Source organism: Canis lupus, chromosome 16 (assembly GCF_048164855.1).
Source record: "Canis lupus baileyi chromosome 16, mCanLup2.hap1, whole genome shotgun sequence".
Taxonomy (NCBI): Eukaryota; Metazoa; Chordata; class Mammalia; order Carnivora; family Canidae; genus Canis; species Canis lupus.
In genome coordinates, this window is record NC_132853.1 from 61,245,508 (window position 1) to 61,272,533 (window position 27,026).

A 27,026-nucleotide genomic window follows, 5' to 3' on the forward strand; every position below is an offset into this window, starting at 1 on the left:
AGCTGTATTTTATTTATTTTTTGAGAGAGAAGAATTCCAAGCAGGCTTCAGTGGATCTCACGACCTGAGACCCCTATGTGAGCCCAAGCCAAGAGTCACAGGCCCGACCGACCAAGCCGCCCAGGCGCCCCATACAGCTGTATTTTAAAAACAACCTTTGGGATCCCTGGGTGGCGCAGCGGTTTGGCGCCTGCCTTTGGCCCAGGGCGTGATCCTGGAGACCCGGGATTGAATCCCGTGTCGTGCTCCCGGTGCATGGAGCCTGCTTCTCCCTCTGCCTATGTCTCTGCCTCTCTCTCTCTGTGACTATCATAAAATAAAATAAAAAAAAATGAAAACAACCTTTGATGAACCTTTGTAAAAATACCGTAAACTTCACTGGTTTCTTAATCCACATCATTACAAGCCTTGATTACTATACTGAAATTTAATTTGAAGATTCCTCCCTCAGGATCAAGGCAGGTCTAAGAATGATTGTCTTGCATTCAATGACTTCAAGTCACTGAACTTTTTTCTTTAGATTTTATTTATTTATTCCTGAGAGAGGCAGAGACGCAGGCAGAGGGAGAAGCTGGCTCCCTGCGGGAAGCCCGACGTGGGACTCGATCCCGGGTCCCCGGGGTCACGCCTGAGCTGGAGGCAGACGCTCCACCCGAGCCACCCGGGGGCCCAGATGTTCACTTTTGTAAACACAAAAGGTATCACCAGTTTTTATAGTTACTTCTCTCCTTTGCTACTTGGCTGCCATCTCTTTCCATTTTATTTTTTTTAAAGATGTTATTTATCCATGAGAGGTGTGGGACGGAGGCAGAAGCAGACTCCCCACCGAGCAGGGCGCCAGGTGCATGACTCAATCCCAGGGCCGTGGGATCGTGACCTGAGCTGAAGGCAGACACTTCACCGACTGGGCCCCCTGCGCCCTGCACACCTACTTTTTAAGGATTTGTTACGCCGCCGTTAATTCCTTAAAGGGATCTCTTATTGCCAGGCCCTCCTCTGCATGCCAGACCCCAACACGTTCAGCCACGTCACCGCCCGACGGCCAACATCTGGCCCCAACTCCTACTGCCCTGGTAAGTACGTGTCCCCACGGTCCCGGCGGCCCGGCCCCGCCAGAACTGCCGACGTGGTCCGCCCCGCCCCGCCCCGCCCCGCCCGTCACCTCCCCAGGCCCCCAGCCCGGCGGGGCCCCGCGATCAGCGCCCGGAGGCAGGTTTGGCCGCCCCCGCAGGCAGCCCGCGACGCCGTTCACCGTCAGCTCCGCAAACGCCGTGAAGCTCCCGAGCCGCCGCCGCCCCCCGCGGGCCTTCCGCTTACATCACCCGGGGACCCCGGCGGCTGCAAGCCCTTCCCGGAGGAGCCCTCAACGGGGCGGCCCTTGGCGCCGCTGACTTCACGGAGCAAGAGAAGAAACGCTGGCGGGGCTCGGGGCCGCTCAGGACGCCGCCAGCGCCGGGGGCTACAGCGGCCGGGCCGCCTCGGGCCGTCTCCGACGCGGTGGAGCCGAGCCCCCGAGAGCGGAGCCTCCCGGCCGACCCGGTACACGCGGCGGGGGGCGAGCCTCGGGCCGGGCTGCCCCGGAGGGTGCGGCTCCCGGAAGGAGCGCGGGCCCGCCCGGAGTGGGGGCGGCGCCGGGGGGCGGGGCGGGGGGCGGCCGGGAGTCCGAGGAGCGGCCGGGCCGGGTCGGGGGGCGTCGGGGGAGGGGCCGGTCGGGGGCGTCCGGGTCGGGTCGGGGGAGGACTCGGGTCGGGGTCCGGGGCGTCGGGGGCGGGCCCGGCCGGGGTCGGGGAGGACTCGGGTCGGGTCGGGGGGCGTCGGGGAAGGGGCCGGCCGGGGTCGGGGGGCGTCCGGGGTGCGGCCGGGTCGGGCCGGGGGGCGTCGGGGGAGGGGCCGGCCGGGGGCGGGGGCGTCCGGGTCAGGGGCGGGGGCGGGCCCGGCCGGGGTCGGGGGGCACCGAGGGAGCGGCCGGGCCGGGCCGGGCGGGGGCTGAGGCTCCGGAAGAGCCCGGGTCGGGGCTCGGGCGCGCGCAGGGGCGCCCTCACCGTGGTCCTGGTTGAAGCCGGCGTAGAGCAGCCCGTTGCCGTGCGGGTTACACGGCAGGAGGTTCATGGCGCCGCCGCGGAGGGTCCGCCGCCCCTCAGCGCCGCATGCCCTCGGGGAGGCCGGGCGCCCGGTCCCGTCTGTCCGGCGGAGGCCGCCGCGCCGGAAGCGAGGGGCGGACGTGCGTGCGCGCGCAGCCAGGAAGCCGCGGAGCGCCGAGCGCATCCACCCGGGCCCGGCCAGGGCGGCGGGGGAGCGCCGAGAATGTCACGTGCGCGGGGCGGGGCCGCGGCGGGGGCGGGGCCTGCGCGGAGGGGCGGGGCCTGGGGCGGGGGGTCCCGAGGGCAGCCCACGCGGGACGGCGGTGCGGCCCCCAGCGGCGCCCGCGCCCCACCGCGCCCCTCGCGAGCAGCCGGGCCCAGAGCCCCAAACACAGGGAGAGGCTCCTCCCCGGGAACCATATAAATTAAGTGTAAGAGACTTCTTATTGGTTGAAAACAGTGAAAATAATAACAATACAGGGCAGCCCTGGTGGCTCAGCGGTTCAGCGCCGCCTGCAGCCCAGGGCGTGATCCCAGGTCCCGGGATCGAGTCCCGCATCGCGTCGGGCTCCCTGCATGGAGCCTGCTCCTCCCCCTGCCTGTGTCTCTGCCTCTGTCTCTCTCTCTGGGTCTCTTATGGATAAATAAACAAAACTTTAAAAATAACGATAACAATACATTATACGGTTTTGCGATCAACAGCAGTAAAACGTACACAAAGATAGAGACGCGGGGGAAGTGGAAGTAGGTGGAAGATGGAGGCCCCTACAGAAACCCCGCGGGCCCGAGCCCCTGCGGCCACAGCCCCTCCCGGAGCACGGACCCCCCTCAAGGGACCCTGTGGGCGTGCAGGGAGCAGGGGACCCTCGGCCCGGGCAGTCAGTGCCTCATTCCCCGGGAGGGGGGCCTGTCATTAGGGCCCCGGGCAGGGTCTCACCTCGCTCGGCCCGCAGCCCCAGACTCAACCCTGCTGCCAGAGGCCGCCCAGCTGGCTGTGGCTGCTCCAGGCAGGCACTCGCAGAGACCCTGCCCTTCCCTTGGTCTGGGGCCCCCTGCGGTCCACACCTCCCTCCGTGTCTTTCTGTGACCGGCAGCAGGCGGCTGGGGAGGGGGCTGGTGGCCGTGCCCCTCACCGCAGCCTCTGTGACTTAACCGGGCACTCAAAGCTGTACCTCCCTCTGGAATAGGTTGAGTGGTGGCCCCCAGACATACTCCCGCCCAGAACCTGTAACTGTGACCCTGTTTGGAGATTCTTTGCAGGTGTAATTAAGGATCCCAAGATGAGATCACCCTGGATTTAGGGCAGCCTGAAGTCCATGACGAGTGTTGTCCTTGGTGGAGAAGAAAAGGCGAGATGATAGAGGGGATGGCCACCTGAGGGGAAGGCTGACGCTGCTGCCGTGCAGCCACAGCCAGCACATGCTGAGCACGGCCGTCGCCCCCAGGAGCTGGAGGGGGTTCCCCTTGGGGCCCCCAGGCTGTGGGGACATGGGTGTCCCTTGTTGAGCCATCTGCTTGAGGCAACCCCAGGACACCAGCATGGCCCACTGGTAGCTCACAAGCCTTCAGGCCAAAGATGGGAGCAGTGGCTGGAAATGAGGGCCAGGCTCCTCACTGATTCCCTCTCCTAATGGGGCAGGGGAACATTCTTACCTCTGGGACGCACACCGGGGCTGGACGGAGATGGAGGACATAGGGAAGTGTTGTGTTGCTTCCCAAAGCCCAGCTCTCTATCTCTAGGAGGAAAATGACATCTAATGTTTTAACAACATAGGCCACAGAAATGCTTCACGGAGCCTCAGGATACCCTGTGTGTCCCCGTGAGCCGAGGAGGGTCTCCATGGTGGGGGGGCGGGTACTCTGCGAGGTGTCTGGGGCTATGATGGGTTATTAAGGGTTTTCCAAAATGGGTGGAAATGCTGCGCAAAGCCGCCTGTGGGGAAGCAAGGTGGTGCAGAGGCACGAATGGGACCGACTGAGCCACTTGTGTCCGGGTGATGAGTCTCCAAACAACGTTGAGCATCAGACCCAGGTTGCAGAAGCACACCTCTGGTGTGAAGCGGTTTACACGAAGCTCAAAACGGCAAACGGAGCACGGCTGTTCGGGGGCAGGTATGCACAGGGATGGTCGCAGAAAGAGGGCAAAGGGTGTGGTGTACACAGAATCGGGGATGGCGGTACTCCTGGGGGCAAGACCCGGATCGGCCACAGCCGGGGGCACACGTGGTCAGCTGAGTGATGACGATGTCCGCATCCCCACCCCTGTACCCTGTATATGTGGCTCCTTCCGGGGCAGAAGAGACTGTCCTGGATTGTCCAGGTGGGCCCTGAAGGTAACGACATTTTAAGGAGTGTCACAGTCACCGCAGAGGCAGAGATTGGGGACAGCCAGGAGCCAGGGAGCTGGAGCAGCCCCGAACTGTCTCCAGGAGCTTCCAGAAGGAACCAGGCCTGGCTGTCGGGCAGCACAGGTGCCCCAGCAGAGCAGCCGTGGGAGACATGCAGTGTGCAGACGGCTTTGGAGGCAAGGTTCTAAGGCGGCTTCACGTGATTTATTTCATGAGTAAAATGGATAGAGAGCCTCCCAAAAAGCCGCCACGCATCATCCCCATTTCGGAAGCGGAGTGTGAAGCAGTGGCCCAATTTCGGGGCGGCATCAAGCCCGCAGAGCACGCGGTGGCCCCGTGAGGCGCTCCCCACAGAGTCGGAGCGGGAAGCCTGCCCGAGAGGCTGGCACTCGGGCCCACGCCCGCACCTGACCGCGGCCCCGGAGGGGAGAGCCCGTGGGGCCGGGAAGCGGGCAGTGCCCGGGTCGGCCCGTCCTGCGCCGATGCCGCCTTGACCTGGGCCCGTTCTCCCACCTTCCAAACACGCGCTCGTCCACAGGCGGCTCACAATCGCCCGGGGTCTGGGGAGCTGGGGGCGCCCCGCTCCCGGGCTCGGCTCCCTTACCGCCTTCCCCCTCCTGCCCCAGACACTCAGGCCAGGATGGGGCGGGAGGGAGCCGCAGCGAGGAGCACGGTGGGAAGCCGGCCTCGCAGGCTCGGCTCAGCGGCGGGCTCCGGTGGGAAGAAAGGGTGAGAGGACCCAGAGATGAGAGAAAGCGGCCGCGACCTCAGTGGCCCAGCAGAGCGGGAGCGCCGAGCAGACCCAGCAGACCCCGCCGCGGGTCGGGGGCGAGGATGGCGAGCCCTGCCTAGGACGCGGCTCAGCCCCCGCTCCAGCCGCCCCGGTGCCACCGCGGGCCCGTCCCTGGCAGCCGTGTGCCGCCGTCCCCACCATGTCCCTCCGTCTGGCCAACAGCCTCTGGTAGCTCAGGGCAGCGAGCACACCCCCGGCCGGGCGCCAGCCCTCCTGGCTGGGCCCTCCTGTGTCTGTCCGTCCGTCTGTCCGTGGGGATCCCCTGCGGCTGGACCACCTCCCTTGCCCCCCAGCACTTGCCTCGATGAGGAGGCTCTCCAGAGAGGGCAGCTGCTCCACCTGCCGCTCCTGGGCAGGCCGATGCCACGGAGCCTCACGTGACCCTTTCTCCCGGGTCAGGGTCCGCTTGCGCAGCCCCTCACCGACGTGAGTTCTCTGTCCCGGAGGCTGCTGCGTGGGGCCGTGACCTTCACAGGGCGACGGAAGATGCACTTGTCCATGATGTTTTGAATCTAGATGCTTAAGAAGAGAATTACAAACATCTGGGGCACAATCAGATATTCCTGATTCCACTCTGGGTGGGTTTGCCAGCGGGGTGGGCCAGGGAAGAAACAGTGTGGGGGGCAGTTTTTCCAGGGTTCACTTTACATATTGTAGTACATTCACCACCAAAACATGCACGCTTTACTTCCATACCTTCCACTTGCTAAGAGCACTTTATACTGTGAAGTATGACTTGCAGGAGCATCCTCGGGCCATCCCAGGGCCATCCTGGGCCATCTTGGGGCCATCCTGGCCCATCCCGGGCCATCCTCAGGCCATCCCGGGGCCATCCTGGGGCCATCCTTGGGGCCATCCTGGCCCATCCTGGGCCATCCCAGGGCCATCCTCAGGCCATCCCGGGGCCATCCTCTGGGCCATCCCAGACCTCCCGGGACCATCCTGGGGCCATCCTCGGGGCCATCCCGGGACCATCCTGGGGCCATCCTCTGGGCCATCCTGGACCATCCCAGGGCCTTCCTGGGGCCATCCTTGGAGCCATCCCGGGGCCATCCTTGGGGCCATCCCGGGGCCATCCTCAGGCCATCCCGGGGCCATTCTCAGGGCCATCCCAGGGCCATCCTCAGGCCATCCTCAGGCCATCCTCAGGGCTATCCTGGGGCCATCCCAGGCCATCCCAGGGCCATCCTGGGGCCATCCTGGGGCCATCCCGGGGCCATCCTCAAGGGCTATCCTGGGGCCATCCCGGGGCCATCCCGGGGCCATCCTCGGGGCCATCCTCAGGGCTATCCTGGGGCCATCCCAGGCCATCCCAGGGCCATCCTAGGGCCATCCCTGACCATCGCGGGGCCATCCTGGGCCATCCTGGGCCATCTTGGGGCCATCCCGGCCCATCCTGGGGCCATCCCAGGACCATCCTGGGGGCCATCCCGGGCCATGCTCAGGCCATCCCGGGGCCATCCTGGGCCATCTTGGGGCCATCCTGGCCCATCGTGGGCCATCGTGGGCCATCCCGGCCCATCCCGGGCCATCCCAGGCCATCCTGGCCCATCCTGGGGCCACGATTACAAAGTGCCCCACCCTGGGAGTGCCGAGCATGGTGGAAATGTACCCTTATGCCCGGGGGCAGGAGCCTGAGATCCAGGTGTGGGCAGAGCCCTGGAGTCTCCTCACTGGCTCAGCCAGCTTCTAGTGTCCCCCTGGGGACCAGTGTGCTCCAGAAACACCGGAAGAGCCGCAGGTCACAGGGGCTTGGGGAACTATAGGATATTCCTTCTAGAACATTACCAGTCATCTTAAGGAGTGGCCTGGAGCCTGGCCCTAGGCCCTCAGCAGTGACCAGCACTGGCCGGGCTCATTTCTCCTCTCTGGGCCTCACCTGCCCATCTCCAGATAGAGCTGTTGCTTCCAATTCTCAGGCCCCTTAAATATCTAAAAATCTGTATATTGTGTATAGAAACTGAGAACACCTGGGCATCTTCTCATTGATAGTTTTTCTTTCTTTTCTTTTTTTTTTTTTTTTTTTGATTCCCTGTAATAACCTCCCGCTGCTGCAGGGAGATGTCAGGCAGGTACCCCCAGGAAGCTGAGACCCTGCCCGGGTGATCAATAATATGATCAGAATCAGAAAGGACCAGCCGACAGCCCTACCAAGAAACAGGTACGCATTTTATTGTCGAGAAACATTTTCCTCAATAACAGGGCGCACTGCATTCCTTACCGAAACGGCCCAAACAGTAGTTTCCTTGCCGATCTGGATGCATTGTGACTACGTGTGGCTGCTCGACGCAACTAGAGATATCTTTGGCATTTTCTTCCCTTACCTTCATAACCTATGGAACGTCTTGTACAAAAAAATGTAGATTTACAGAAAAATATGCATATAAATCACTTATTGATCCCCAAACATGGTAAATAACATAGCAAAAACTGTATCAAATCCGTGTCAGACCCGAGCTGGATGGAACGGCCGAGTGTGATCTCTGACTCCCGCCTTGCCCGTCAACGAGCACGTGGGTGTGAACTGCAGGTTCACAAAGGGCCCTCGTGAGGTCGTGGGGTCGAGGGTCATCTCTCTCTCCCGCTGCTTTCCAGAGTTGCTGCACCTCACAGTCACTGCGTGAGCCGCTGCACCTCCAAAGCAGGTCTATGAGGGAGGCCACGCTGGTGTCATCAAGAGCCAAGCCCCCGGACAAACACGCGTGTCAAACGAGAGCTTCGTGCTTGTCCACGGAGAAGCATCGGAGTCAAGCTGTGTCCTCAGCGCTCAGAGCGGCTGGGTCGCAGGAGCGATCGGCAGGTGTGTTTCCGGCCCTGGAGCGGGCTCCCGCCACCCTGTCCTTGTCCCTGTCCCTCACGGGACTGCCCAGCCTCTCCTGGAGGCCCGTCCGTGCTCCTGCTTTAGGAGACCTTACAGCTGTTCCTGGGGCAGCGCTTGGGCGGGCTCTGCGGCGGCCGGGCAGCCTTCACCTTGCGGAGGCCGCTCCTCTTGTGCGTGGAGCTGGCGGTGAGGGAGTAGGAGCGGCCGTGCATCATCCTGGCGTTGAGGCCGCTGGCCATGGAGAAGGATTTGAGATGGCCCCTCAGGGCCATGGGCAGCGGGAGCTTGTCTACCAGGTGCACAGGTGTGCAGGACACCACCGCTCGGCAGCACAGGTCCTGCAGGCTCAGCACTTGGGGAAGGAAAGGAAACCGAGTTTAGTTCACGTGCCTGACACAGAGCGACACCAGGGTGGACCCGCCACCTCACCGCCTCCCTGCCGCACGCCCTGGGCCGGGCTCTCCGCCCACCGCGCCCGCTCCCGGCCCTCAGGACACGGCCACCGGGCAGCCGGGCCTGGAGACCCGGCTGCCTTCCCTCCAGGCCCCAAGGTGGGCAGACCCGGAGGGGAGACGGCGGCCGCTGAGGTCCTCCCCCAGGACTTGCCCGACCGCGGCGTGGGGTGAGAAACCAAGGGTGTCAGGGGTGACCGCCCTCCCACGTGTGACCAGCTGTACAGGGGCGGGCTCGAGAGCACGCCTCGGAAGCCAATGCTTGGCTCTCGTCTCCACCATTCCTCGTGGGTCAGGCCCCCCAGGATGGGGATGGGGGGCCTCCTGGCACAGCCGCCACCTCCTAGCCCCGAAGGTCAGGCCCGGGGGGCCCAGCAGGAGCTCTCTCGGCACCGTGGCTCTCAGCTGGGGGTGGTTTTGACTCTGCGGGACACTGGGTGTCCATCCACAGCTGGAGGCGGGGTGCACATACTGACACCCTAGGAAACCTCCCGTCCAAGCTGGAGGCAGGGCTGCGGCCGAGAATCCCTGATTAAAAGAATCGGATTTTGCTCCCTCAACCCTGTGCTGCCCCACTCTACGACTAGATTGTCTTTCCTTCCTGTGACAGCCGCCTGCTGACAGGGGCGTCAGAGGAAATCCGTGGCGGAAATCCACGGCGGCTGTCCCAGCGGGGTCCCCGCAAGGTGGACGGGGTCGGCACAGGCGTTTGGGTGGATTGACACCAAGGCTCTGAGCAGTTTCCAGCCTCAGGTTAGAGACTGCCAACAGCGCTCGATGCTCTTCTGTCTCTCAAGCTCCCCTCTTTGCAAACAAAATGAGTTAAAGTGAGTCATTCCCGACGCGGTGCTCTTCCCAGAACCGTGGGCGCAGGGCGCCTGCCCAACACCTGTGCACACGCACCTCCGCCTCTGCGCCCACACAGAAATGTCTCTCGTGAACTTTCTGACAGAAACGTTCTAGTGATTTCTCTCAGATTAAACGCATTTACTCCGAGGGTGGACGCGGTGGGAGGCGGCCCGGGGCGGGAGGAGGTGCCTACCCTTGCTGGGCCTCCAGAGCCGGTCCATCCCGTGCCGCAGCAGCACGGTCCTGGCCAGCTCCGTGAACGACTCCGTGATGTTGAAGTTGCACAGGGGGCTGACCTCGAAGAACGTGACGCCCAGGCGCTCCGCGTAGGCCTGGGCCTGCTCCGTGGGGACCTGCCGCTTGAAGGCCAGGTGCAGCCGGTTCCCCACCAGGATTTTAGGGACCCCGGGGGCATGCTGCGGGGTGAGAGAGAGGCAAGCGTGTTACCTGTGCCAGATCTGGTGCTGGCTGGCACCGCTGGGCGCACAGGCAAATGCACCGTCCTGGACTCGTGCCCACCCAGAACCGCGGACCGTGTCCTACGGAGGCAGGGTTTTGCAGACGTGCTTAGTGAAGACAAGGTCGGGGGGTGGGCCCTAAAGCCAGTCATTGGTGTCCTTGTCAGGGGAGGAGGGGACACGGGACTCACGGGGCGCACACCGCGTGCCGGCAGAGGCTGCAGGGGGCGGGAAGGACCCTCCCCTGGGGCCTTGGGAGGGAGCCGGCCCTGCCGACGCTGGATTTTGGACTTCTGGCCTCCAAACTGCGAGACAATAAATTCCTGTTGTTTCTGGCAATGTGTTTGGGCAGGTGACGGGACAGCCGTGCCACGAGGCGGTTCTGACCCCTCCGCGTCCACCATGGCTGTCCGGCGGCCCTGGGAGCGTCCACACTGCGGGCCGGGTGAGTCCCCACATGAGGGCCCATGCTGTTCTGGGAGGTGACTGTCTGCATGCTGCTGGAGCCTCATGTCTGGGCCACGTGCCCGCCCCCCACGTGCCCACGCGGACGGCGCCTGCCACACCGGGTCCTACCTCATCGATCTCCTTGATCCACCGGTCGATGCCGTCAAAGGACCAGCGGTTGGCGATGTCATAGACCAGGATCACGCCCTGCGGGTAGAGGCACCGGGCTCACCTGCAGGACAGGCGGGCACAGCTCGGGGCCGCGCCGGCCAGGCCGCAGGCGACTCGGTCACGGGCTCACACCCAGCTCAACTACCAGTTTACTTATTTTAACAGAAAACCTATTATTCTTACTTATCTACCAAGTAGAGCAGCTAAATTGTCATTCCTGGTGGTATTTCAGGAGCTCGTCAATGAACCCCCAAATGTCCAGGTGAGGTGGGCACGGGCACCGCATCCCCCACGTCCAGCAGCCGCTCTAGGGACGCGGCATGTGGGGGACTGCAGGGCCACTCTCTGGACGGAGCGCTCCCCTGAGCGTGCACACGGGCACACGCACGGCCACAGGCACACGCAGGCACCACCGCGCGCCTCTGGGCTGAAGAAGGGCCTCTTGCAGACCTTGCACCAGTCCCCAGGCCAGTGCCACCCTGCCCTCCAGGCGCCCACTAGAGAGCCGCGCGGGGTCATTACTCGGTGAGGCTGACCTCCCGGCTTGGGGGTGTTACCTGTGCGCCCCGGGAGTAGGAGCGGAATATGGTACAAAATCTTCCCTGCCCAGAGGTGTCCCTGCAAAAGACAGTGGAGGCCAGTGAGAGGAAATCACGGCTGCCCCGGAGCCGAGCAAACGTGCTGCACGGGGACGCGGGGACGAGGGTGGGCTGCAGCTCCAGGCACATCCTCAGTATGAACGGCTCCCCCGCCCCCCAGCCCCGGGCAGTGGTGACCCGGGCCTGCCTTCTGAGTCCTCGAGGAGCTGAGGGGGGGGGGGCCGGGCCCAGGGTTCTGCAGGGCCCGCGCCGGAGGATTTCTGCGGGTGAGGAGCCGTCGAGGGCAAGGAGGCAGGCCTGGGACGCCAACCACTGGCTTTGCAGGGAGACCGGGGCTCTTGCACATGAGGGCAAACCGGGGGGCCAGAGCAGCCGAGGAGGCGCACATGCCGCCATTGACTGAGAGGGTGGGCCCTGCTAGGACACGCCGCTCACACGAGACAGGGAGTCACAGGAAGGTCTAGCAGGTGCTTTGGGGCGGCGTGCGGGAGGGACGGGCTGAGAGTGGGGCCCGATGGTCTCCTGGGAGAGAGAAGCCCTGGCCCCGCAGGCCTCAGGCCTGGACGGGGATGGCGGGTGGCGGGCACAGCAGGCAGGGGTCGGGTGACAAGAGGAGAGGGCCTGGACCTTGTGGACCCACGGCAGCGGGAAGCCCAGAGGACACCAGGGAGGGCTGTACCCACAACCCCGAACATCCTGGGGTGCTGGGCAGCGGGAAGGGGCCGGGTGCTGACCCCCCCCCGGCAGGGGCACCTGCGGATGGCAGCAGAGGGGCGTCCAGCTCATGGGGCTTGGGCCTGTCCAGGCACAGAAAGCCATGCAGGTGGCCCAGGGGCAGGGGTAACATGGGGACAGTCATCAGGCAGGTTGCGGGGGGGCGGCCAACCCAGTGGTCGGTCAAAGCAGGAAAGCCTGATTCTCCCCCCAACCCGGAGCTGGAGGAGCAGAGGCCGGGTGTGACCCAGACCTCAGAGCCAGGGCTGCAGGGTGGGGGTGGGGGGCAGGGGGCGGAGATAGAGGCCCGTCCAGACCTGGGCGAGGGCGACTTGCTCCCAACCTCCCACATCTGCGGAGGTCTGTCCCCGTCACAAGCGTGGACCCTCCTGGTACCGGGGAGGCCCTGGGTCTGCCGGGACCGGGGGCCTCGACTCACCAGAGCTGCAGCTTCACCCTCCGGCCGTCCAGCAGGATGGTGGTGGTCTTGTAGTCGATGCCTGTGGGGGGGCGGGGCAGCTTAGTGCAGCTGGCCTCGAGGTCACTCTCAAGCCCACGCACTGGAGAAGAGAACCCTCCTGGGGGACAGAAAGGACTTCCCACCCGGCACAGTCACAGTTTTCGAGGTGGACAGACCGGACCCTGCTTGGGTCTCCTGGGCTGGATCGGCCCCGCCCCCCCCCCCTCTGTGGGGCCTCTGGCCTTCTGGTCCCTCGCGGCCCGACCTGCTGCCCGATTCATGCGCAGCACAGCCAGGGGACCGGGTCGGGGACTGTGGTTCAGAACCGATTGGTCTGGGGGGAGGGGGGGAGGGGGGGAGGGCTGACTCGCCCCTGGCCTCCGTGACCCCACCTCCCATCCTGGGGCTGCTCCCCTAAGCTGCACTCCCAGGCTAAACCCAGATCGCGTCCCCAGGTTATCACACTAAGGATGTGAAATGAAACTTGTCGTGTGGGAAATGAGATACGAAGAGTTACTGCAACTGTGTAAAGAGTAACCCTGTGTGTATTTGTGCGTGTGCATGCGGGGGGGGCGGGGGGGGGCGGGAGGCGGGCAACACCGAGGAGCAGCCCACGTCCACCCGGAAGTTTCTGGCGTGTGTTTATGTTTGTTTACCCCAATCTTTCCCTGTTGCCAAGTTTCTTCAAGGAGCATGTGTTTTACTTCTAAACAGAAATGCCTGGCCCAGGGCGAGATCCTGGACAGATGGCCATGCTGAGGCTTTGGTGCCCCCACAAAGCCCCGAGAAAGAATAGCACATCCACGAACCGTCCTGTCTTTCAAGTAGGCTGAGCGCGGGACACGGGGTGGGGGGCTCAGCCATTGAGGGTCTGCCTCCGGCCCAGGGCGAGACCCCGGGGTCCCGGGATCGAGTCCCACGTTGGGCTCCCCATAGGGAGCCTGCTTCTCCCTCTGCCTGGGTCTCTGCCTCTCTCTGTGTCTCTCAGGAATAAATAAATAAAATATTTTTAAAAATAACAAAAGCTGAGCGCATCCCTGGGTGTGCATGGTGGAAGGTGACACGGGGCTGGCTTTGCATCCTGAGGGGACAGTGCCCAGAGTCAGGGCGGACCGCGGACATCCCAGGCCGGCAGCTTCAGGCTCCAAGAGATGACCCTTTGGAGCGACCCCAAGGGCTCTTCACAGCCCCTCAAGGTCCCACCGAGGCATCCAAGGGGCAACCACCAATGCCCGCCGTCTGGCTTTCGCAGTGTCAGCGCTGCGCACACGTGATGGACGTGCAACACACACATAAGCGAGCACGAAGCGCTCGCCTGTAATAGGGTCTGCGCACATGCAGGCATCAAGCAGACCATGTGCTAAAGAGAGGGTACAGCCGCATGATACACACGCGGGACGCGCCCATCGAACGTGTAGAAGCAGTCAAAAACCCACCCGGAGACCGACTTCAGAGTTAATTTCGGAAACGTTTCCTTCCTGCCCCGGAACGCCCATGGCCGTGCCCCCGCGTGCAGCAGCGAGCAGGCGCCCACGGAGCCGGGCCTTGGCGGGGGGCTCTCGGTGCTCACGGGCTGCAGAGCCGCTCCGTCTTTGACCTGGGAGGTGCACCCACTGTTTGGATTGGGTTGGCTCCTTTGACTCACAAAACGTCCTCATGTACTGATTTTTTAGGTCCACAATAAAAAAAAATAAGTTTTCATAAATTTAAAAGAATTTTAAAGGGTTAGGCTTTTTTCCCCATTTTGTTTTGTTTTATGTTAAGTAATCTCTCCACCCAACATGAGCTTGAACTCACCACCCTTAGATCAAGAGTTGCATGCACCACCAACCGAGCCAGCCAGGCCGTCCCAAGCACCCTTGTGTTTTTAAAACTGTGCTTTTTAAAAATATTTTATTTATTTATTCCTGAGAGACACCGAGAGAGGCAGAGACACAGGCAGAGGGAGAAGCAGGCTCCCTGCAGGGAGCCCGACACGGGACTCCAGGATCACGCCCTGGGCCGAAGGCGGCCCTAAACCACCGAGCCACCCCGGGATCCCCCTGTGCTTGGTTTTTGGTTACAGCCGTCATAGATGCACATGAGATCAAGTGTCAGAGACTTAACATGGAAAACGACAGGTCCTGGTCCACAGTCCACCACTTTTCTGTATTTCTTCTGCTATGTATCTCCAAATTTGCAAACAACATACTTGTATTCCTACTTCCTGACTTTTCAGTTTAGGCGTTAATCCAATTCCCACGGTGGAAGGTGAAGATGTAGGTCTCTTTCATTGACTTACTCCACATACTTCTCTCTCCCTTATACACACACACACACAGTATAGTTATTTGCATTTTAGCTAGATCAATATCCAATTTTACATCAATATGACCAAGTAAACAGTATCTGTGGCTGGACCATGTGGTATCCTGTGTTCATATGTCCTTCACATACAACTTTTTGTTTTTACTAGAATTATAAATTGCCTTTTTGTTTACTTGCTTAGTTTTCTCTGCATTTAGCACTAATGCATCCCTAAAAGTTCTTCCAGTTTTCTTTTTTTTTTTAAAGATTTTACTTATTCATGAGAGACACACACACACACAGAGGCAGAGACACAGGGAGAGGAAGAAGCAGGCTCCATGCAGGGAGCCCAATGTGGGACTCGATCCCCAGTCTCCAGGATCACATCCTGAGCTGAAGGTAGATGCTTAACCACTGAGCCACCCAGGTGTCCCGCTGGGGTTTTGTTAATAAGATGTTGGGCCTCCTGAACCTACTCCACGATTTTCTTAGTGTCTCTTATTTTGCTTCTCTCTCTTTTTTTCAACATTCTGGAAAATGGTCTCAATGTTCTCTTTTATCCTTCCTCTGAAATTTTTATTTCTTCCATCACATTTTCAATTTCCAAGATCGGGATCCCTGGGTGGTGCAGCGGTTTAGCGCCTGCCTTTGGTCCAGGGCGCGATCCTGGAGACCCGGGATCGAATCCCACGTCGGGCTCCCGGTGCATGGAGCCTGCTTCTCCCTCTGCCTATGTCTCTGCCTCTCTCTCTCTCTCTCTCTCTGTGTGACTATCATAAATAAATAAAAGAAAAAGAAAACAAATCAATTTCCAAGATCTTTATTGTTTTTGGATTCCTCCCTTTTGAGGTTCTGCTTCTGGCCATGGCTGCACAGCTCCTACCGGACTGCCTTCTGCAGACAACAACTCTCAATGATAGACGATATATAAAAACCAGTGACCCTAGAACACCAAAGAGGGACCGGCTTTCACCACTTTCTCCACTTTGGCGTCATATCTTGCAGCAATCATACAGTTCAGGGCTCACCAGGTGGAAGATGAGCTGGGAAGTAAGATAACACAGATAGGGAGAGAGCAGTAGAGCATCCTGAAAGGCTCAGGCACCAGGACCCAGCCTAGCCTCAAAGGAGGCCTGCCCTTCAACTACCGGGCAGGCCAGGCCATAAAATCCTCTTCGCTTAGACTGCTTGGAGCTGACTTTTTTTTTTAATTCAAGTTAGTACATATAGTGTAGTATTGGTTTCAGAAATAGAATTTAGTGATTCCACAAGTGACTCCACCCAGTGACCCCATCCTCCTACCCCCCCCCCTCCAGCCACCCTCCGTTTGTTCTCTATAGTTAAGAATCTCTTATGGTTTGCCTCTATCTCTCTGTTTTTATCTTTTTTTCATTTTTCCTTCCCTTCCCTGATGTTTATCTGTTTTGTTTCTTAAATTCCACATGAGTGAGATCATAGGAATTTGTCTTTCTCTGACTGGCTTACTCAGTCAGCATAATACCCTTCAGTTCCATCCATGTTGTTGCAAATGACAAGATTTCATTCTTTTGATGGCTGAGTAATACTCCATTGTATACACACCAATCTTCTTTATCCATTCATCTGTGGATGAACATCTGGGCTCTTTCCATAATTTAGCTATTGTTGATAATGCTGCTATAAACATTGGGGTGCGTGTGCCCCTTCAAATAACTTTTTTTGTATCTTTTGGGATAAATCCCCAGTAGTGCAATTGCTGGGTCGTAGGGTAGCCCTATTTTTAACTTCTTGGACCCTCCACTCTCTTTTCCAGAGTGGCTGCACCAGTTCACCTTCCCACCAACAGGGCAAGAGGGCTCCCCCTTCTCCGCATCCTCACCAACATCTGTGGTTTCCTGACTTGTTCATTTTTGTCATTCTGACTGCTGTGAGGTGGGATCTTGTTGTGGTTTTGATTTGTATTTCCCCGATGCCGAGTGACGCTGAACAGTTTTTCAAGTGTCCGTTGGCCGTTTGTATGGACATTTCTTTGGAGAAGTATCTGTTCATGTTTTCTGCCCATTCATTTTTAACTGGATTATTTATTTTTTGGGTATTAATTTTGATGAATTCTTTATAGATTCTGGATACTAGTCCTTTATCCAATATGTTGCAAATATCTTCTCCCATTCTGTAGGGTATCTTTTAGTTTTGTTGATTATTTCCTTCACTGTGCAGAAGCTTTTTATTTTGATGAAGTCCTAATAGTTCATGTTTGCTTTTGCTTCCCTTGCCCCTGGAGACGCATCTAGCAAGTTGTTGTGGCCTTGGTCAGAGAGGCGGCTGCCTGTGTTCTCCTCTAGGATTTGGATGGTTTCCTGCCTCACATTTAGGTCTTTAATTATCATTTTGAATTTGTTTTTGTGTCTGGTGTAAGAAAGTGGCTAGTTTTGTTCTCCTGCATATGATTATCCAATTTTCCCAACACCATCTGTTGCAGAGACTGTCTTTTTTCCAGTGGATATTCTTTCCTGCTTTGTCGAAGATGAGTTGACTGTAGAGTTGAGGGTCCTTGTCTGGGTTCTCTGCTCTGTTCCATCGATCGGGGTGTCTGTTTTTGTGCCAGGACCACACTGTCTTGTGGAGCTGACTTTTTGTTTGCACCAAAAATGTCCAGTCCGATAGAAAACCCACAAAGCACAGTGAGTGGAGAGAGGAACAGAAAATGTCTGACATACAAATCCTGGAAAAAGCTATAAAAGATAATGGGTTAACATCTTCCCAGAACAACGTATGCTGACCCGTGTCTCAGACTTTCACTAGTAGTGAACAAGAACTTAAAAGGGAACCCAGCTCCACATTAGCCCATGTGACTGACCCTGAACTCAGTGACTCAGGTGCCAGCTCCCATCAGAATGGCCCTGCTGAATAACCTGCCCCTCCGCTAGGCTCACCCTCACCCCTGACCCCGGCCCCTGACCCCAGGAACACCGACCTAGTGGTTTCCTCTGGAGCCACGAGTCCCCACCTTCTCCAGGTCTCTCTGCCAGGCTGCACGCTGCGCCCCACAGGCAGCACCTCCCAGAGTGGAGACTTGGGGAGGGGGTGGGTGGTGCAAGCGGGGTGGGAGATAAAGCTTGAGAAAGCGCTGCTTCCCCGTGCAATGTGTGCCTTGGTTTCTCCCGATGGGGAAGGTGGGAGTGGAGACCGGCCACGGCCGCTGGGCCACGTAGGTTCCCAGCTGCGAAGGCCCCACATGGAGGAGCTCAGTGGGGCCAGGGATCAAATCCCAGTTCTGACAGGCAGCGGTTTGCTGGTGCTCCCCCGTGCCTCAGTTTCCCCTACCACCTGCTAGAGCGCACGTGCCACGGCTACATTACAGCCTGCGCGCCTACCCCAGCAGCGGCCTCACCTCAGCCAAAGCTTCACCCTTCCCGAAGGCCCGGGTCTCCGCCGCCGACCCCCCTCCGTGGCCAGAGTCTCCTGCCCCCACAAGCTCGTGTCCTGGACCTTTCCCTTTCATCCCTGCCCTGGGTCCTGTTCTCTCTGACTTACGTGTTCGCTCTCCTCCTACTTCTAGCTCCCCCTCCCCGACCTGTGGCTGCCTCCACACCTGGACATCGGCAGTGTCACAGAGGGGATCAGGACTCATGTTCGCCGCACTCCACGGATTCCCTGAAAACTGTGTCCATCAGAATGAAATAAAAACACGCAAAACCTTCTAGAACAAAGCCTGTTGGAACGCTCATTGAGTGAGTCAGAATAACGCAGAGGAGAGATATAATTTTAGCCTTCTTTAAAAAAAAAAACAAAAAGGAAGCGTCAAATGCCAAGCCATTCACTCCACTTTTAGCTCCGCATGATGAATAAATAATTTAGTTCAGCTCATGCACCACCTGCTTATTTCTATTTTAGTGAGCAAGCAGGCGTTAAATGTGTGCCGTCACGTAGCAGAATTCTCTTCTGGTGTAAATATTGGTTAAATATCACTTACAAACATGTTCATCTTTGAGTAGCTGACTCTGGAGACGTGTGTCTGATGCTGAATGAAAACATCAGAAAGCAGAGCAGGGCCTGCTGGAGGCGGGGAGGGGGCTTCCCTGGGGGGGGGCACGCGCTCTGGGGCAGGGGCTGCTGCGCCAGGCTGTGGGCGAGCCAAGTGCCACTTGCTCGCTCACTTTAAGGTCGTTCCCTTTGGGGCCCGGCCTGGCTCAGCCAGAGGAGCGGCCAACCCTTGATCTCGGGGTCGTGAGTTTGAGCCCCGCTTTGGTCGTAGATGTCACTTAAAAATCTTGAAACACTGAAAATAAATAAAAATACAATTATATGATGTGACCCTCGCCTCAAAGAAGACAAATGCTCACGTGTCCTTCCCTGAGCTGGCCGCGCTTGGCTTTCGGGGTCCAAGGGACCCTCTGGAGGGGAAGCCGAGGGCGGGGAGGGCGCGGGGCGGGCCCGAGCTCCCGGATGGCTCTGAGAGCAAGTCACATTCTAGTCGGGGACTCGAGGTGCGATCATTGTGTTCATGCAGCGGCAGAGACTGGAGCGAAGGGCCGTCATCTCTCCGCAGATCTCCTTGGGGAAGAATGTTCCCTGAATGTTTCTCCTTCCTCGTTTTCCTCTTTGACACAACAAAGAGGTGGCTTCAGCTGTTCCCGGAAGAGGGACGGTCCGGGGCCTCCGGTCACTCGTCCACACAGCTCCCACCCCTCGCGGCCCGGAGCTACTCGCTCCCCACTCGGGAGCTAGGTTTTCCCGCGTGCCCAGCCGGGGTCAGACGCTAGTCACGCTACTGTGGCCCCGGGCGCCTGATGCTCGGCGCTGGCTAGCTGCATCGGGAGCCCCGGATTCTCACAGCATGGGGCCCGGCACCCCGCGCGCCCCACCACCAGCGACACCCGGAGTAGCCAAGAACGCCTCTGAACCTTTCCTCGGGTGTGGCTAGGAAACAGCCTCTGTCTCCAGAGTCGCAACACGTCCAATTCACAGGGCTGCCCTCACTGTGGCTCGGGGCCGCCCCTCAGCTTGGGGTCCCGGGGGACCTGCACTCAGACCACCAATGGGGCGTGGCGGGCCGGCCCTGCCGGGCCATCCTCCCTGTTCCCTCCCTACTTTGCACCGCCGGGAAGTCTTCACCATCATCCAGGAAAGAAATGAGGGCAGCAGCATCTTTGATGTTAAAGTGCCCGGTTCTTGACGGTATTGGCCCGTTTGCAGAAAGCCCAGGTCAGCCAGGGGCTGCCCTCCCGGCCCGGGGGGCAGTGTGCGCCTAGGGCCCCAACGCCTCCTGTCCGGGGCAGTAGGGCCGCTTGGTCAGCCGGCAGTGCTGTGTCCTGGCCTGTTCCCGCACACGGGGGCTGCACGTGTCTTCAGAAGGAGCCCCGACCTCTGGAGTTGCAGAAGCTGGGGTGACATGACACCTGGGGGAAGATGCCCTCGTCCCTGGGCATGGCCATGCCCGCTGAGTGAGTGGCCCAAAGGCGGACAGTAAACCCGCTCACCTGCCTGAGCTCCTGAGGATGGTTTAGGATGAACCACCCCGCACTCCCCTTCCCCGCTTGTGGGGAAGACGCGGGGCCTTACTTCATGGTCAGTCACTGTGGTCCCAGGCACTAAGCATCAGAGGGCGAGGGGCGCCTGTTTGTCACCATGGATAGAGAGAGGGGGTGAGGCACCCGCCAGGGAGGTGCTGGGCAGTCAGCACCGCAGACGACCAGGCACAAGCACACGGGCTGCCCTGGAAAGCCCACCGAAGGCGTCTGCGTGGGCAGCGGCAGGGGCCCCTGTCGGGGCGGAGGCTGGCGGAGGCCAGTGGGTCTGCCGAGCAGAGCGCCCAGGGCCCAGAGCCACCTCCCAGGCTCATGCGGCCGGGTCCTCACAGCCCAGGGGAGCGCTGGGCACTGCAGCAGGCCCTGGTTGCCCCCAGGCTCTCCACACCCACGGGCACATCCTTTGGGCCACGTGTGCCGAAGCCAGGTCAGCGTGGGAAGGAAGGAGGGAGTCCCTGTGCCAGCTCCCGGCAGGCCCCAGCCCTCTGGCTCACCTGCCAGGGGAGGGCCGAGGTGGGGCGTGCGTAGCAGGACACGGAGGTCCCTTGCAAGGCCTTCCCTCCCTCATTCAAAGGGCAGGGCGGCAGGCAAGCAGCAGCCGCCGAAGGTTCCAGGAGGGATTCTATTCTCCCCTGCAGCCTTGGGGCGGGGGGCTGCCCACGCAGTGATGTCAGAGGCCTGGCCTCGGGAGGGGATAAGCACCCTCCGCCGTCAGGCCCCCGCCTGTGGTCGCTAGCAGCGGTGGCCCCGGGAGATGCACAGGCGTCCAGCCCGGCCCCGCACAGGCGCTCAGGGCCCGGCGCAGACGCCCAAGCTCTCGGGGCGGATCTCAGCCCTGGGGGCTCTGGCTTTGCGTCTCCTGGACGTCAGGCCAGCACGACGCTACTTAGACCCACACGGCAATGGTCCACCTTCCGGACCACGCGCTTCACTCTAGACCTGAAGAAACAGATTTTACTTCCAAACAAATTTCTTAGCCTGGAGGTGAATTCAACGTTCTCCATATTCACCACTTTCTTTTCCTCGTTAGGGTTACACCTTTCGGCCTTCTGGATTGGGGTCCACTCAAATTTAATACAGATATTTACGATTCTGGCTCCGTAGATTTTTGTGAGAAACAGAGAGAGAGAGAGAGAGAGAGAGAGAGAGACAGAGACCCAGGCAGAGAAGCAGACTCCCTGTGGGGAGGTCAATGTGGGACTCGATCCCGGGACCCGGGGTCATGCCCTGGGCTGAAGGCAGACGCTCGACCACTGAGCCTCCCAGGGATCCCTAAATAAATAAAATCTGAAAAGAAAAATCTCTTAGTGGGTGGTAAGTGCACAGCGTGCGATGCAAACGGTGGGCTCCGTGGCCTCCGACACAGCTCGCTGCTTCTCTTCGCCCCAAGGGGCTGGGCGAGGGGTTCGCGGGTGCGAGCAGTAGGCCCAAGGCAGGAGCACGTGGCTGTCACCCCTCAGCCCCCGCGGTGCCGTTGCCGGGCCACTCCCCGTTCTCCGGGGTCGGCGTCACCCTGGTCCGAGCACAGTCCCCGCTGCAGGGAGGAGGCCCCACATTTCGCGGGGAGGCGGGGCTGGATGATGGCTTCTAAGGAGCAAATCTGACCCAATGCAGCTTCAACAGTTTCAGACACGCGGAGGCAATCGCAACAGGCGTCAAAGGGCAGCCACGCGGAGGCCGTGCCAGTGCGGCGGGTGGCCCACAGGAGGCAGAGGCAGAAGCTGGCCTGTCCTGAGGAGCGCGCCACACACCGCAGAGGACGAGGAATAGAGGCTTCGAGTGTCCTCAGACTTGGAAGTGAAGGCCTTATAAATCGTGTTTCGAATCTGGAAGTGGCCGCCCAGGGAAACCGGCAGAGTCACTGTGAGGTCTGCACACCTGCGTGCGTGCGTCTCCGGGCAGAGCCTGGGCAAAGGCCAAGAGAAGGGCGAAGGCCCCGTGACGAGGTCGCTAAGTGAAAGCAGCGGCGGTCCTCACGGGAGAGAAGCCACTTCTCTGGGCCGCTTCTGAACCACAGGGCCCAGCCTCAGCAGCCACCGCCTGTGCTCACGACGCTGTGCAATCTGGGCCCGTTATTCACCCTCTCGGGGCCTAACGCCGTGACCTACCTCGGGATGATCCCTGTCCTCTCTGGGCCAGGGAAGGGCGGGCAGCAGTATTATTAGCTGTTAGCAGGAACCGAACAGAGACAGAAAGATGGGATTTTCCTGCTGGCAGAAGGAAGCTGGCGGAGCGGCGGGAGAAAGTTGTCAGAAAACACCCAGTTTCCGTGGGAAAAAGGCTGGGAGGAAAGAGGGTGTAGAATTTACTGTCTGTTCCAGCTCCTTCCGTCTCCCAACGTAGAGACTCGGCAGTCAGAGAAGGGAAGGCAACACGGTCCTGGAAGCAGGGCCAGCTGGAGCCCGGGGGCCTCACCCACCCGCGAGACCAGCCCCGCGGGGCCGCGACCTCACGGCGACTTCACTGTCCCCACGGGGCTGGGCCGTGCAGGCCTCTCCCCCAGCACCTCCACCCGGAGAAGGCGCTGGCCGGGCACCCACCCTGTGGGCCCCGGCGCAGGGGCTCGGGCCTCGGCTACTCTGGGGGTACCACCGCACTGCAGCAGGTCTTCAGAGGAAAGACAGACCCGGAGGGCCCAGCGTAGAAGGAAACGGACCCAAGGAACAAAGGACAGTCACCCCGGTTACTTCATGCGGTGGAACAATGCAGCAGAAACTGTAAGCCGGTAAAATAAGATATTTTTAAATGAAATTAATCATTTAAATAAAAACAATTTTTTAAAAGATTTTATTTATTTATTCATGAGAGACACAGGGAGAGAGGCAGAGAGACACAGGCAGAGGGAGAAGCAGGCTCCCTGCGGGGAGCCCGAAATGGGACTCGATCCCGGGACCCTGGGGTCACGCCCCGGGTCTGAAGGTGGCGCTAAAACACTGAGCCACCAGGGCTGCCCAAAAAATTTAAATGAAAATTGTACAAGTAAGGAAAAAAAACTGCAGACCGAAACGACCGCACCACTAAACTAATAAAAAAAGAAAAGTTAGAAACGTCTAGAAACAGTTTACTAAAGTGAAAGTTACCAACCAATAGGAAAGGCTTGAGATGTCCACAGAGATCCAGAAGGAAGAGGCAGAAGGTCCGGGCCTCAGAGGGAAGCAGAGGCATGTGGAATGCGACTGAAACCCAGCCGGAGGGTAGCGGGTGGAGCAGGTGGCCTCACCGCCCGGGGGGGTACCCATGCTGTGACCCTCACAACCCGCGGGTCCCCGGGGCTACATGGCCAAGGAGGAACCAGGTGTGCTGACCCGGTGACCGTCACCCACGGAGGTCATCCTGCACTGTCACGAGGGCGCCTAACAGCAGAGGAGGGAGACCGAGGCAGGTTGGATGGTACAGCACGGGCACACACTGCCGCTGCGGCAGCAGGAAGGGGCCCAGAGCCGGGGAGTGCAGGAAGGTTCTAGAAGCTGGGCAAGCAAGCAGACTTACCGCTGGCACCTCCAGGAAGGACACAGCCCCAGGCCCGGGACACTCAGATAGTAAATCTGTGTGGGGGCCGCTCAGCAGCCTTAAGAGACCTGAAGCACGAACACCAGTCAATGTAACAGTGTTTTAGGGCCACAAAGTCAACTTCCCTGAAGTTAAATATGAAATCCGCAAATTCGGAGAGTGCACAGCGTGCCAGAGGTCCAACACGCAGCGTCGGCAGCTGACATGCTGACACACGCTGACCTTGGCCACGGCGGCTCACCTGGGGCTGAGGGCTGGGAAAGGCGGCCTGAGGACACCTTCCACCCTCTGACCCCACCCGCATACTCTCCACGGACCAACACAAGGGACAGATCTCCTCAAACATGAAAACGCTCAGGAAATATGCCCCTTTCCTGGAAAATGGCTGGAAATGAAATGTAGCTAATTAGAGGGAGAGCAAAACGCAGAGGTCCCAGACCCCGCAGCGGGGAAAGGATTCCTGTGGCGCTGAAGCCCGGAAATACCTGATGCCGAGGGCCTGCGGGCAGGTAGGCCTGGGATCCGGGAGTGAGAGCCACGGGGCCAGGCGGGTGGGGGATGGAAGCACGGGCTGCAAACGCCCTCTCCCTCCCCAAGCCCCCAGCAGAATGCAAAGTAGAACGTGTCTAATAATAATAATAATAATAATAATAATAATAATAATAATACTGGGAAAGATTTCAACTTCTTAAAATCCCTGGAAAGTGTCTTTTTTAACCTAAGTCCTCCCTCGGGGTGGAAGAAAGACCTTTGGGGGAAAGTGCTAATTCGTTGCTTTTACAAACGCTCAGTCTACAAATAACAAGAAAGAAGGTAACGCAGCAGAGCCACCCAAGCTCTGTTCAAACCACCAGGACACCCACTCTGTCCACACTCCTCCCACCGGCCCACATCGCTCACCCACTAGGGCTCGTGCCCCCAGCCACGCAGTTTTAGGAGCACCGTGCTCTATGTGCCCGATGTGTCTTCCTTCACCTCTACGAGCTCCTGCACCCACTGAGCCCCAGGCCCTGCGGAGGAAACTGCAGACACAACCCGCTGCCCTCCTGGAGCCCGAGCCCCAGAGCGGCGCCTGCCAGCAGAGCCCTGCTACAGGGTCACAGGCCAGGGGCTGCTGTTGAGCACTTGACCCACGATTCATAGGAACCTTTACTTGTGTTTCATTGTAACTACTTTATTTTTTTTTTAAGATTTATTTATGATAGACACACACAGAGAGAGAGAGAGAGAGAGAGAGAGAGGCAGAGACACAGGCAGAGGGAGAAGCAGGCTCCATGCCGGGAGCCCGACGTGGGACTCAATCCCGGGACTCCAGGATCGTGCCCTGGGCCAAAGGCAGGTGCCAAACCGCTGAGCCACTCAGGGATCCCCCTACTTTAAATTTAAAAATCACATGTCACTGATGGCACCACCTTGGATGACACAGATCTGGAATTAGAGACGGAATCTGTATTTTCACAAGCGCCAAGGTTGACTCTCACACCCTCAACCTCAGGAATAGTCCAGGTTCTTGGCATCGGTTCTCCGGAACCTTCCCGACCTCCTCCCAACTTTCTCCCCGGCCCAACACCTCCAATCTCACAGGCCCGCCCCAGGCCATTCCACCTGAGCCTCTCCTCCCTGCTCAGAAGCCCCAGGCTCCCCTCTCTGCCAGCTCTGCTGACCACTGTTTCCCTTCGCGTCCCTCACCCCGCAAACTTTGCCCTGCACCCCTGCCCCTCTTGCCTCAACTCAAGTTCATTTGCTGCTGAGGTCCTCTGGACCCAGGACGTCCTCCTCTGGACCGTTGCCTCAATTCTACCCTGGTCAGGGCAGGAAGCACACCTGCTGGCTTGAACATCAACAGACCCCTTGCTGGGCCGCCCTCCTCTGCTCCTGGAGACCCCGACTGCAAGCCCAGGAGACAGAGGGGGCAAGACCTGTGTTGGAGGTGCGCCTGGAGCCTCTGACACAAGGGCTGACAGGTGCCCTTTGCAGCCACCCGCACCGTCAGAGCGGCCTGCCTGGGTGAAGACCTGACTCGGCCCCTGCCCGCTGGTCCAGCTGGATGCCCACCTCACTGGCCTCCCCTCGCCATCTCTCCCTCCTAACGCCGCACACCGCCTTGGGGCCTCTGACCCTCAGACCCCCAGACCCCAGCTTTGAGGATCCTCCACCCCCTGTCCTCCCTGAGCCCTGTGGCTTCTCCTCCACCTGAACCCTCACTCCTTCCCTTTCCGTGGTGCTTCCCTTCCCGCCCTCAGGCCGCATTCCCCAGGGTCATTTGGGTTTCTTGCCCTCCGGGATCCTGTTTGCAGAGGAGGAGCCTCTCCAGGCTGGTTAGTTCTCTTGCTTCCTCTCCCCTCGGCTTCCATCCCTCCCACGCGCAGAGCCTCCACCTGGGAGCCTCGGCCCCGTCCCCTCCCGCCCGCTCCGTTACCCCCACGCATCCTCTCCAAACGCGCTCGCGGCCTCCCAGCCGGGCGCACGCAGCAGCCCCGCTACCTCCTCCCCAAAGCCCACCTGCGTGGTCCGCCCGCCTCCGCCGGGGCCGAGGTACCCCAGAGCCCTGCCCGGCCGCTGGCTGCGCGAGGAAGCGGACCTTGGGGAGACCGTAGACCGACGTGCCGCGCTCCCCACGCGCGGACCTGGGGTGCAGCCCGGCCTCCTGCGGAGCGCGCGCCCGACTCAGGCCCAGGGCCGAGAGCCTCGCGCGCCTGGATCCCGGCCCTTCGCGCGCTCCACCGCCTGGCTCTGCGCCCCCGGGCGAGGGCCTCCCCCGGCCGCTGCGCCCCCAGCTCCTCGGCGCGCTCCCCCGGTGCCCGGCTCCCCGCGCCCGCCGCGCGCTCCCCCGGCCCCTTGCGCTCGGCGGCTCCACGCCCCCCGGCCCTCCGCGCGCTCTCTGGGCCCCCGCTGGCTCCCCGCCCAGCCCCTCCCAGCCCGCCGCCAGGACCCCAGCCCGCCCCCGTGCGCTCCCGGCACCCCTCCCTCCCGCCCCCCCTGCGCTCCCGGCGCCCCCACCGCGAGCTCCCGGCCCCCCCACCGCGAGCTCCCGGCCCCCCCACCGCGAGCTCCCGGCCCACCTCGCCCCCCCCGTGCGCTCCCGGCCCCCCTCCCTCCCACCCCCCGTGCGCTCCCGGTCCCCCCACCTCGAGCTCCCGCCCCCCCCCCCACCGCGATCCCCCCGGGCTCTGCTCCCGGGTCCCGGCCCCGCGCTCACCCGCCGGGTGGCCGTAGGGGGACTCGGCCGCGCCATCCTGCAGGCTCGCCAGGATCTCGCCTTTGCCCACGTCGCTGTCGCCCACCAGCAAGAACTTGAGCAGGAAGTCGTAGGCGCGGACCGGGCTGCCCAGGGTGTTCATCGTGCGGCCGCCGCCGCCTGCGCCCATGCCCGGCCCGCGGGAGGCACAGAGGCCCCGCGGTCCGCCGCTGACAGCACGGAGCCCCGCCCCGCCCGCCCCGCCCCGCCCCGCCATTGGCCAGCCGCAGTTGCTAGGGCGGCTGCGCACGCTCATTGGCTGCGCTGCCCGTCCATCTCCCCTCGTCTCCGC

General features: G+C 60.6%; 2 protein-coding genes and 1 long non-coding RNA gene across 10 annotated transcripts in view; 1 reads left to right on the forward strand and 2 right to left on the reverse strand.

Annotated features, from left to right (window-relative positions):
* The window catches only part of WDR45B (WD repeat domain 45B), a 42,049-nt gene extending 39,822 nt beyond the window's left edge, over positions 1 to 2,227 (reverse strand). For 2 of the 5 annotated variants that reach the window (XM_072782107.1, XM_072782106.1), the window contains exon 1: positions 2,043 to 2,227. In XM_072782107.1, coding sequence (XP_072638208.1) covers positions 2,043 to 2,109 — 67 coding nt within the window. In that variant the 5' untranslated portion in view covers positions 2,110 to 2,227. Of the gene's footprint in view, positions 1 to 1,317; positions 1,572 to 2,042 lie in introns of those variants that run through there. The other 3 variants (XM_072782101.1, XM_072782102.1, XM_072782104.1) reach the window with 3 other exon arrangements.
* LOC140607355 (uncharacterized) lies at positions 931 to 18,168 on the forward strand. Of its 3 annotated transcripts, none has more exons than XR_012009430.1 (5): positions 931 to 1,073; positions 7,280 to 7,383; positions 7,818 to 8,022; positions 10,155 to 10,247; positions 18,018 to 18,168. It is a non-coding gene; the product is annotated as an uncharacterized lncRNA (long non-coding RNA). The 3 variants fall into 3 exon arrangements; XR_012009428.1 differs by lacking the exon at positions 931 to 1,073 and adding an exon at positions 1,162 to 1,539; XR_012009427.1 differs by lacking the exon at positions 931 to 1,073 and adding an exon at positions 2,389 to 4,193.
* Positions 7,371 to 26,918, reverse strand: RAB40B (RAB40B, member RAS oncogene family). Of its 2 annotated transcripts, none has more exons than XM_072782108.1 (6): positions 26,696 to 26,918; positions 12,173 to 12,233; positions 10,978 to 11,038; positions 10,379 to 10,456; positions 9,538 to 9,760; positions 7,371 to 8,395 (listed from the first exon to the last, which is right to left on the reverse strand). In XM_072782108.1, exons 1-6 carry the CDS (start codon positions 26,862 to 26,864, stop codon positions 8,124 to 8,126), a joined length of 864 nt encoding a protein of 287 aa, XP_072638209.1. In that variant the 5' UTR covers positions 26,865 to 26,918; the 3' UTR covers positions 7,371 to 8,123. The 2 variants fall into 2 exon arrangements, with proteins under 2 accessions (XP_072638209.1, XP_072638210.1); XM_072782109.1 differs by lacking the exon at positions 26,696 to 26,918 and adding an exon at positions 13,003 to 13,145.
* Positions 26,919 to 27,026: the final 108 nt, after the last annotated feature.

What these genes read in the sequence shown, in the direction of transcription:
- RAB40B (XM_072782108.1), bottom strand. Translation starts at nt 26,864, where the DNA reads ATGGGCGCAGGCGGCGGCGGCCGCACGATGAACACCCTGGGCAGCCCG. An exon ending in CCCCTACGGCCACCCGGCGG is followed by an intron (nt 12,234 to 26,695) that starts GTGAGCGCGGGG and finishes GCCCCCCCACAG; the next exon opens with GCATCGACTACAAGACCACC. An exon ending in AGGGTGAAGCTGCAGCTCTG is followed by an intron (nt 11,039 to 12,172) that starts GTGAGTCGAGGC and finishes TGTCTTTTGCAG; the next exon opens with GGACACCTCTGGGCAGGGAA.